The sequence below is a fragment of the Polypterus senegalus genome, chromosome 10 (assembly GCF_016835505.1).
Source record: "Polypterus senegalus isolate Bchr_013 chromosome 10, ASM1683550v1, whole genome shotgun sequence".
Lineage (NCBI taxonomy): Eukaryota > Metazoa > Chordata > Cladistia > Polypteriformes > Polypteridae > Polypterus > Polypterus senegalus.
In genome coordinates this window covers 153,719,843-153,728,996 of record NC_053163.1, presented here as the reverse complement: position 1 = coordinate 153,728,996, position 9,154 = coordinate 153,719,843, and the positions used below count along the sequence as shown (strand labels likewise).

The window sequence follows — 9,154 nt, the reverse complement described above, 5'->3', positions numbered from 1 at the left end:
TTATTAGCAGCTAAGCGAGTTTTCTGTTTCCTCAGAGGTGGACCCCTTATCCCAACTCCACCTTGCACTTCCGGGCCGGACAGATAAGACACGCACACTTTCACGCGTAGACGTTTATATACAAGACAAGCTGTGTAAGCCCATGCTTTAAGGGTCCTAGAAACTATTGAAATTGTCAGAAAAAAAAAATGAAATGTACAGACGACAGGTAATTGAAAGGAACTACTCTGGGCGTCTCTCTCCTAGGAGGATTTGTGTTGCCGACATGCTCGCCTCGCTTGTGTATGAGCGGCTAAGCGACTTTGTCTTTCTTCAGAGGTTTCGCTTTGCCGATGTGCTCGCCTCACTTCTGTATTAGCGGCTAAGTGAGTTTCGGTTTCCTCGGGGGTTTCGTTTTAATGACGTATTGGCCTCGCTTGCATATCTCTTACTCCGACTCCACCTCTCACTTCCAGATCGGACTGTCAGCCACACACACACACACTTCCACACATAGACGTTTATATAAGAGGCTACCAATGTGAGCAGATGGGTGCTGCTGCTATGTATAAAAATCACATTTGCACTGCATCAATATACTGGGACCACCCCGAGAAACCAGAGATTTTTATGAAATGACGCACATATCTGTGACCCACTGCTAAAGACAACAGTATGGCTGTTAACTTAAAAACTAAAGAGCACCTTAATCAGTAAGTAGTGTGACCTTAAGCAGTGATGGTTTAAGGGCCATACCTCCCAGTTAGGATGTTTTCTGCGTGAAATGTGAATTTTGTTCAAGTGTTTGGTGTCCCTGGACCCCCCATAAAAAAACATGTTGTCAGGTTACAACCTCCAATATAGCCCTAAGGTGTGTGCCCCATGTGGAATTATGTCTCCTTTAGGTTGGTTCTTGCAGAATCCCAGCAGCCAGGATCATCTCCGCCACTCGGTAGCCCTTTGTTTAAGGTTAAGAAATGAAAGAATTTAATATTTAAGTGATCATCATGAAAACCAATTTATATCACGAGTCCCAAGAACCACACAAGCAGGACACTACTTTAAAAGAGTCTAAAAGCTTACGTGGGCATAATTAATAAGTTACTGGTTTCTTTTCAGTTAGGCGCTATTTCTTTTTCAGGTTCTAACAATGCAGCGGGGAAAGCCAAGGGTGAGTCTGTCTGTTTAGTTAATGCAATTCTATGAAGGCCTCCATCTCTTCTGGGATCAGTCCTTTGTAGGGCAGTTTATGTTTCTCAATGGCTCTGGCAGCGAGGCACTGAAGTGTGATGTGGTTCAACGGGTGCATCAAGTTCCTTGCAGTGGCTTTTTCATCCAGCAGGTCACTGGCTGTCTTACGAAGGGAGTTGGTGGCATCAAAGTGGGCCCCATATTCGATAAGCATCCTCATAATATCCAGGCTGCCGTTCATGGCAGACACGTGCAAAGGAGTGTTGTTATCGTAATCCCGAGAGTCCACGTCGGCACCGCACTCGTGAAGGAGCAGTGCCACTTGCAGCGAGGGGAACTTGCCTACAGGGTAGCGTCCCACAGTAGTTGTGTCTTTGTCCACGGCCATGTGTAGCGGGGTGTAGCCGTTCTTTCCCCGTGGGTTCAGCTTCAGGAGCAGGTAGATCGTCTGCTTTTTCTGATGTTCTTGTTCTGGGGTACATTCCACCTTCTCTAAGAGAAAGATCAAGTGCAGGATTATGGAAAGGGCTTTGGTGAACTGGGGTACATCTGGAGGGTTCTCTGGCTGAGTGATGGCCCGCTCCACCTCCCGCACACTTTTCCGGAGGATGCCCATCAAATCGCTGAACGTCACTTTAGTGGCAAGCGTCCCTTTAGTTCGGTCCTGGAGGACAAAGGAGAAGAGCTCAGCAAAAGAGAGAAAGCTGCTCGTGGTCATGGGGCTCAGCGGGTCCAGGTTGTTCTGCTGCATATCCAGGGCATACTTCCACAAGCTGATGCAGCGTTCAAAATTGCCAGAATCGGCATAGACAGCCCCCCGGTAACGGATATAGTAAGAGGTGTCAGGATGTGAAGGCCCCAGGATACGTTCCCGGATTAACAAAGCCTGCATACGCATCTCATCTGGATCTGTGATCAAGGCCTCCAGCTCGTCACTGTTTGTCACTTCCTTGGTGTAATCATAAGCTGGCACCAGCTGTCCAGGTCCGGGCTTCTGAACGATACTGCATTTGTCGCTGTGTCTCATCTCCATCGCCCTCTTCCAGTATTTCATAGCTCCCAACAAGTCTCTCTTTTTATCCACAAAGGTAGCCCCCAGAAGCTCCAAAGAATCAATTCGCTCCTCTTTGGAAGTATGGGGCTGGTGGATCAAATACTCAACAATGTTGGTGTGCCCAGTAACACTGGCAGCCAAAAGCGGCGTCATGCCATAGCCATCCTTTTCCATTTTAGCACTGCATTTTAGCAGCATCTTCATGATCTCGAGACTGCCCGACTCGGCACAATCGTGCAAGGCTGTGTTGCCCTTCACACTTTTACGGTTAACGTCAGCCCCCTTCTCCAGCAGATATTTGGCAATTTCCTTGTGCCCTTTGTAGCAAGAGATCATCAGGCAGGTGTGCCCATGCCGGTTCGCTACCTCCATATCGGCCTTATGCTCTATGAGGTACCTGACAATCTCCAGATGGCCATCGAAGCAAGCAGCACGCAGTGGGGTGGAGTTAGTGAACGTGGTGCTGTTGACAGAGGCACCATGCTTCAGCAAGCTCCTCACCACCTGCAGGTGTCCCGCCGCGGAGGCAGCCCAAAGAGGAGGCGCACCCTCGATAGTCTCCCCGTCGAAGTTCACTGAGCCTCCCAGCTCCACATTTGCCCTGCAGTGTTCCAGAAAATACTCCACCACTTCCAGGTGCCCATACCTGGAGGCTATTAACAGCGGTGTACCCCCTTGGGTCTGCTCCAAAGCGAGAGCTTCCAACTCCTCCGGAGTTTTGTTGCTCAGCAACTTCTGGATAAGTTTCAGTTTCCCATCCCTGGCAGCATTAAAAACAGCAGTTTTAATATCCATGGTTTGGCTGTCGCGGCCTACCGCGGGCCATTTAAACGTCGAGGCTAGCTTTCAGTATGAATACATATAAAAAACGTAAACAGCTTGCAAAGAAAATCATAATTTTTAAACCTGCGTCCGCCGCCCGATCATATTTTCAGCCATTTTGAGGCTACCGACAAAATGGAGACTTAGCTATTTGACAGTTCTCGGTTTACGCCAATCGCAATGCACTGTAGGTCTTGTAGTTACTGGGTCCTGGCATCAACCGTTGGAAACAACGGCTTGCGCCCAGCGTGTAAGACTGCAATTCCCAGAGATCAACGCGAGGAACGAAACGCTACTTTCGACGTCACCAAACTCGTGCGCTGCTGGGAATCTAATTTCGCAATAGCTGAGTGAGGCTTTTACAGTGAGTCTTTATTCTTATAAGGAAGCGCGGAACGATCCTCCCGATCACTAGATACGTCCCACTGCACTACAAATTCCGTGATCCATCACCGGCCGGCGAACGTTTGCGGAGCCTGTTGCTGGGCGGGGTAACGGTGACGTTTCGGCAAGCAAAAGATTTGGGTGAGGCAGTGGGAAATGAATGCAGTGAAGCAGAATCGCCGTGCTGGCTCTGGGTAAATTTAGTTCGGGTTAATCCACTTCTCGGACATGTGCGTATTAGCTTGATTGGCGACTCTAAATCGGGCCTGTGTGTATGTGAGCGAAAGGGTGCATGATTTGACCTGGCGACCCGTCCAGGTAGGGCGGCCACCAAAAAGTCACTAGCCAGGTTTCCATCCAAGGAGTTTTTGCGAAAAAATATTTAGCGCTTCAAATTTTAGCTGATTATCAATAAAAGGTTGTACATGTCGACATAATATTTTTCCGTTTAACTTTAGCGCATAAATTCCATATCGATACTTCAGATGTCGCAAAAACTACATTGGAAAACATTTTTTGTCGGAAAAAAAGGCTTTAACGCAAATAAATGTGCCACAAGATACATTTTCATCACGTGCAATCAAAACGAGAATAGCGGAGCGGTTCGCATGGTCTGATGAAGAGCCTCGTTATTTCTCGTGATGAGCCAATGCAGTAGCGGATAGACTGGGTCTCCTGCTACTAAAACGGGTACCTGAACTCCCTCCACATCAACTGTAGCCTGGGGTGTCTCTCAGGATGTCTAAATAATACAAAAAAACTGCAAAGGTAATTTACTGTGCCAGTCAAAATATTTAATAAACCGTGTGTTTCATTATCTAAACATTTTTTTTATTATTAAATGGCAGATGTTTTAGCATATATGAGAAATTCTCTCATTAATATTAACTTTGATTAAACGTCGTTATTTTGTATTAATTCAAATTTCAGTTTTAATTAAAAACCTTAAGGGAAGCAGGTTACAGTACTAATTCAGTTGTTATCGCACTGAGAAGGGATGTTGAAAGGTAGGCTCACCTGTACAGATCCGATGCTGCAAACACAGCTGCATCATGGGCACTTCCAGGAGTGCCAACGCAAATGTCTCGTATCATGCACCTGTCATCAACAAGGGCCTGGAGAACAATAGATGGCCACCCTTTGCGATTAATGTAATCGCGTAGCCTTCCGTCGGGGGAAGAATAGGCACATGCGTGCCATCCAGCGCACCGTAAATCTGTGGCACAAGATGCACCAAGGAATTGCGGTATTTAATTTCATTGGCCTCCGCTACAGTCGGAAGTCTGATATAACGCAGCATTAATTTTTCTTTAATAGCGGTGCACACAGCATATACACATCGATAGACGGTAGTTTTACCAACCCCGAAAGTTTCTCCAACTACTCTATACTCGGCACAGGTTGCCAGCTTGTAAAGGGCGATGGGAATCCGCTTTTGGGTTGGAACCGTGGTCGATGGCAACCTGTGATGGCGCAACATCAGGACTGATGAATCCACACAACATCTCAAACGTTGGCCGTGTCATTCTAAAATGTTGCAGCCAGAGATTTTCTGTGAAGTGTCTCTCCACCACCTCCTCCCAGAAGGTCTTATTCCGTCGTCTCTCCCATACCTGTGGGTTTCGTCGCACTGGGGTACTTTCTTCGAGCTCTAGGGCTATCAGACAAGCAACTGCTTCATTCTGCTGTTGTCTTCGGATATTATGTACAATTCCAATTATTTGTGAAACTGAAATAACAGTAAGCTGGCAAATTTCAAAAAAACTGTCTAAATAATCTCTCCCATTTCTTTGTTTAGTGGAGGGGGTGTAACGTGGAAAACAAAAGGTAGATAATTTGCGACATACACAAAATTATGTATGGAAACGGCTCAAGGGCAGATTTTTTTTCGCGATACAACAAAACTTATGCGACAGTTCGTTTTGGGGGGGATGACGTCATCACGCACACCATTTTATCGATAAAAAGCCAGTTGGATGGAAACAGGCTGGAGACAGCAAATTTCGCACATTTTTTTTACGTATATTCTGTTTGTCGATAGCAAAACGTCGCAAAAAACTGGATGGAAACTTGGCTAGTGAGAGTCAACGGCGGGGTATTAAGTTAAAACTCCAGAAGGTCCACATGCCCGGATTTCAATCAAAAGAAATGTCCTAACAATCAGCATATATCTAAACATTTAGAATAAATTATGCCAAAAACTATATACAGTACTCAGACTATTAAGCATCATGTGAATCCAGGTATATTTCCACATTTTGTATCGTGCACAATTCTTAATTTTTACGTGTAGCGGAAGTGAACATTTTAATTGTTTAGTGGAAAAAAGGCACACCAAATAAATAGTTGTTGTTTTAGAAATCTCAAAATTCAAATGTTCAAAGTAACGCGAGAAAGAAGAAAGTAAGTAGAGCTAAGGTATAAATAATACTGATGGCGTAACAGATACGTGTCTCGAAAAAAATGCTACTTGAACTGATAAACAAGGGGCATAGAATTAAACAATATATTATAAAATATGTGACATCATCCCAACGTTATATATAGTAAACACAGATATATAAAACAATAGTAAAATTGTACTCTCGTCCAGTAATATATTAGGTAGGTCCTATATTAAATAAACGTAAAATGGACATTTATGTTCAATGGAGGAGAATATAAATTAGAAAAAGACAGAAGAAGCAGAGGCTGTGCTTAAACAAAGTGACTGAAATAGGAAAGCAATGACAAATCCGGCCCGACGCCGGTCACACAAGGAGGTCAGCCAGGCTCGATCCTCGTCCTCCAGCTGCTCCGTCTCTACTGTACATGCTTCTCCTCGGCCTTATTATTTGTAGCTTCGGACTGGGTTCTCATTTTTATGTGGATGATACGCAGATCTATTTCAGTGCTAAAAGTGAAAGTTCATAGATAGATAGATGTTTATTTGTCCCCAGAGGTAAATGTGGCTTTTTACAGAAGCTGTTTAAATAATTAATTAGTTTTATTTAGATAAACTTTACTAATCCCAAGGGGAAATTCAGATGCACACAGCAGCAGAAACAAAAAAAAAAAAAAACAAGGATACAGAGTCAAAGGATAAATAATACAGATAATCAATATTGTGCACACATTTTAAAATAAACTGAAAGAGTCCATTGTAAGGAAACATTAAACTACCAGATAGCAGTGGGCAGAAGGGACCCCCAAGAGGTGCTTCTTACCACACTGTGATGGAATGAGCCTGTGGCTAAACATGCTTTAAGAGAGCGCCTCCTGGAGGGGGTTAATCATGATGGCATCTAATTTTGCCACCATTCTTTTTTTCCACAGCAGCTTCAAGTGTGCCCAGGATTTGCCCTGTGATGGGGCAAACTTTCCTGATAGGTTTGTTCAGATGTTGAGCTCAGGTTGCTTCCCCAGGAGAGATAAAGCATAGAAGAACACAGAGGCTCCTATGAACTGATGGAACATCTCATGCCGCTTGCTGCACACATCAACAGACCCGAGGCTCCTCAAGAACAGTTCTGTTAAAATATTAAAATGTCTGCCTCAATTTAAATGTTTAAAGTCTAAATATGGTTGATTGTAATATACATTTGTCATTTATCACCCTTTGATAAAGAATCCATAGAAGGCTAAACCGCTAATAAAGTAACGAAAATCAGAAGTAACACCATATTCATAATCACTGACTATAAAATAGTCCAAAATGATACCCCACAGGTCAGATAGATATGAACGGCACTATATAATAGATAAGAAAGGCACTATATGACAGATAGATAGATAGATGTGAAAGGCACTATATAATAGATAGATAGATGTGAAAGGCACTATATAATAGATGGATAGATAGATGTGAAAGGCACTATATAATAGATAGATAGATGTGAAAGGCACTATATAATAGATAGATAGATAGATAGATATATGTGAAAGGCACTATATAATAGATAGATATGAAAGGCACTATATGATATATAAATATGGATAAGAAAGGCACTATTTAATACTTAGATAGACTGATAGATAGATGTGAAAGGCACTATATAATATATGGATAGACGCTGCTGCGTCGCAGTTAGGAGACCTGGGTTTGCTTCCTGGGTCCTCCCTGCGTGGAGTTTGCATGTTCTCCCCGTGTCTGCGTGGGTTTCCTCCGGGCGCTCCGGTTTCCTCCCACAGTCCAAAGACATGTTGGTTAGGTGGATTGGAGGTTCTAAATTAGCCCTAATGTGTGCTTGGTGTGTGGGTGTGTTTGTGTGTGTCCTACGGTGGGTTGGCACCCTGCCCAGGATTGGTTCCTGCTCCAGCAGACCCCCGTGACCCTGTGTTCGGATTCAGTGGGTTGGAAAATGGATGGATGGATAGATAGAGAGAGATATATAACAATGGTACCATATAATAGATAGATAGATATGAAAGGCACTATATGATATATAAATATGGATATGAAAGGCACTATATAATAGATTGATAGATAAGAAAGGCACTATACACAGATAGATGAAAAACACTGTATGATTAATAGATAGATTAAAAAGGCACTATATTATAGATAGATAGATGGTAAGCCCAAAAAGCCTGACGTCTTGTATAACTAAACATCAAGACGAGTTGAATGGTATATCACTTCTGAAGTTTTTTATTTTTTTCTCATACAGGTGAGTCAGGAGACGCAGGACAAAAAAAAAATCTTAAATGCTTTCCAAAGCATTCCGAAGTAATTCTCCTGGACACAAAAATAAATAAAAGAAATAAAAGTAAATGAATCAGATAAGAAGTCTCCTCGTGTTGAGCATTCGCTCGAAATAAAAAGAAAAACTTGGACTTTATCGCCCCCTGCAGGGCAAAAAAATAATAATAAATAAATAAAAATCCAGCAAGCACTCTGTAAAGGCTTCATTCACTTCTTGGCCACCAGCTAATCTGCCTGTAATGTCTTGAGCGTCCATTTTTAAAACCTCTTGATATATCGATTCTTGCTACAAGTTTTCCCAAGTCTGTCTGCTATCCAAGTCCTTCTGTGATGATCTAACGGATTCCAAATTATCTGCTATTCCACCTGTCTTGGTATCATCTGCAAACTTAACCAGATTGTTACCTGGATGGAGCAGAACTCTTTAAAATTAAATTGCAACAAAACTGACCTCTTGTAAATTGGCACTAAAGCGCTAAATAATAAAATGAGCTCCTTCCCAGTCCATCTTGGCGGTGAGCTCAACAGACCTGCCTCTAATGTAAAGAATCTTGGTGTCATTTTTGATTCCTCCCTCTCTTATTCCACCCACATAAATCACATTAAGAAACTTTCTCACTTTTACCTCCGTAGCATATCCCATGTTTGCTCCTTCCTCTCCTTCTCTAACGCTGAGAAACTTGTCCCTGCTTTTATCACATCCCGCATTGATTATTGTAACTCCCTGCTGGCAGGTGCTCCTTCTAATCTTATATCACAGCTCCAGCTTATTCAAAACTCGGCTGTAAGAGTCCTGACTCGAACCATCAGCAGCAGTGAGCACATCACACCCGTCCTGCTCCGTCTTCACTGGCTCCCTGTGTCTTACAGAATCGAATATAAAATCCTACTAATAACCTAGAAAGCCTTAAATAACCTCACGCCAACCTACATCAGTGACCTTCTCCATCACTATGTGCCTGCCCGCCCACTAAGGTCCACTGATTCTGGCAATCTTGTTGTGCCCCACACTAATCTACACTCCATGGGTGACAGCAGGG

General features: G+C 43.4%; 1 protein-coding gene across 1 annotated transcript; it reads right to left on the bottom strand.

Annotated features, from left to right (window-relative positions):
* Nucleotides 1–972: 972 nt before the first annotated feature.
* On the bottom strand, nucleotides 973–3,189 carry fem1a (fem-1 homolog a). The gene has a single exon (XM_039767096.1). It carries the CDS (start codon nucleotides 3,017–3,019, stop codon nucleotides 1,169–1,171), a length of 1,851 nt encoding a protein of 616 aa, XP_039623030.1. The 5' UTR covers nucleotides 3,020–3,189; the 3' UTR covers nucleotides 973–1,168.
* Between the last annotated feature and the right edge of the window lie 5,965 nt (nucleotides 3,190–9,154).

Excerpts from the sequence above, each read along its gene's own strand:
- fem1a (XM_039767096.1), bottom strand. The coding sequence starts at position 3,019 with ATGGATATTAAAACTGCTGTTTTTAATGCTGCCAGGGATGGGAAACTG.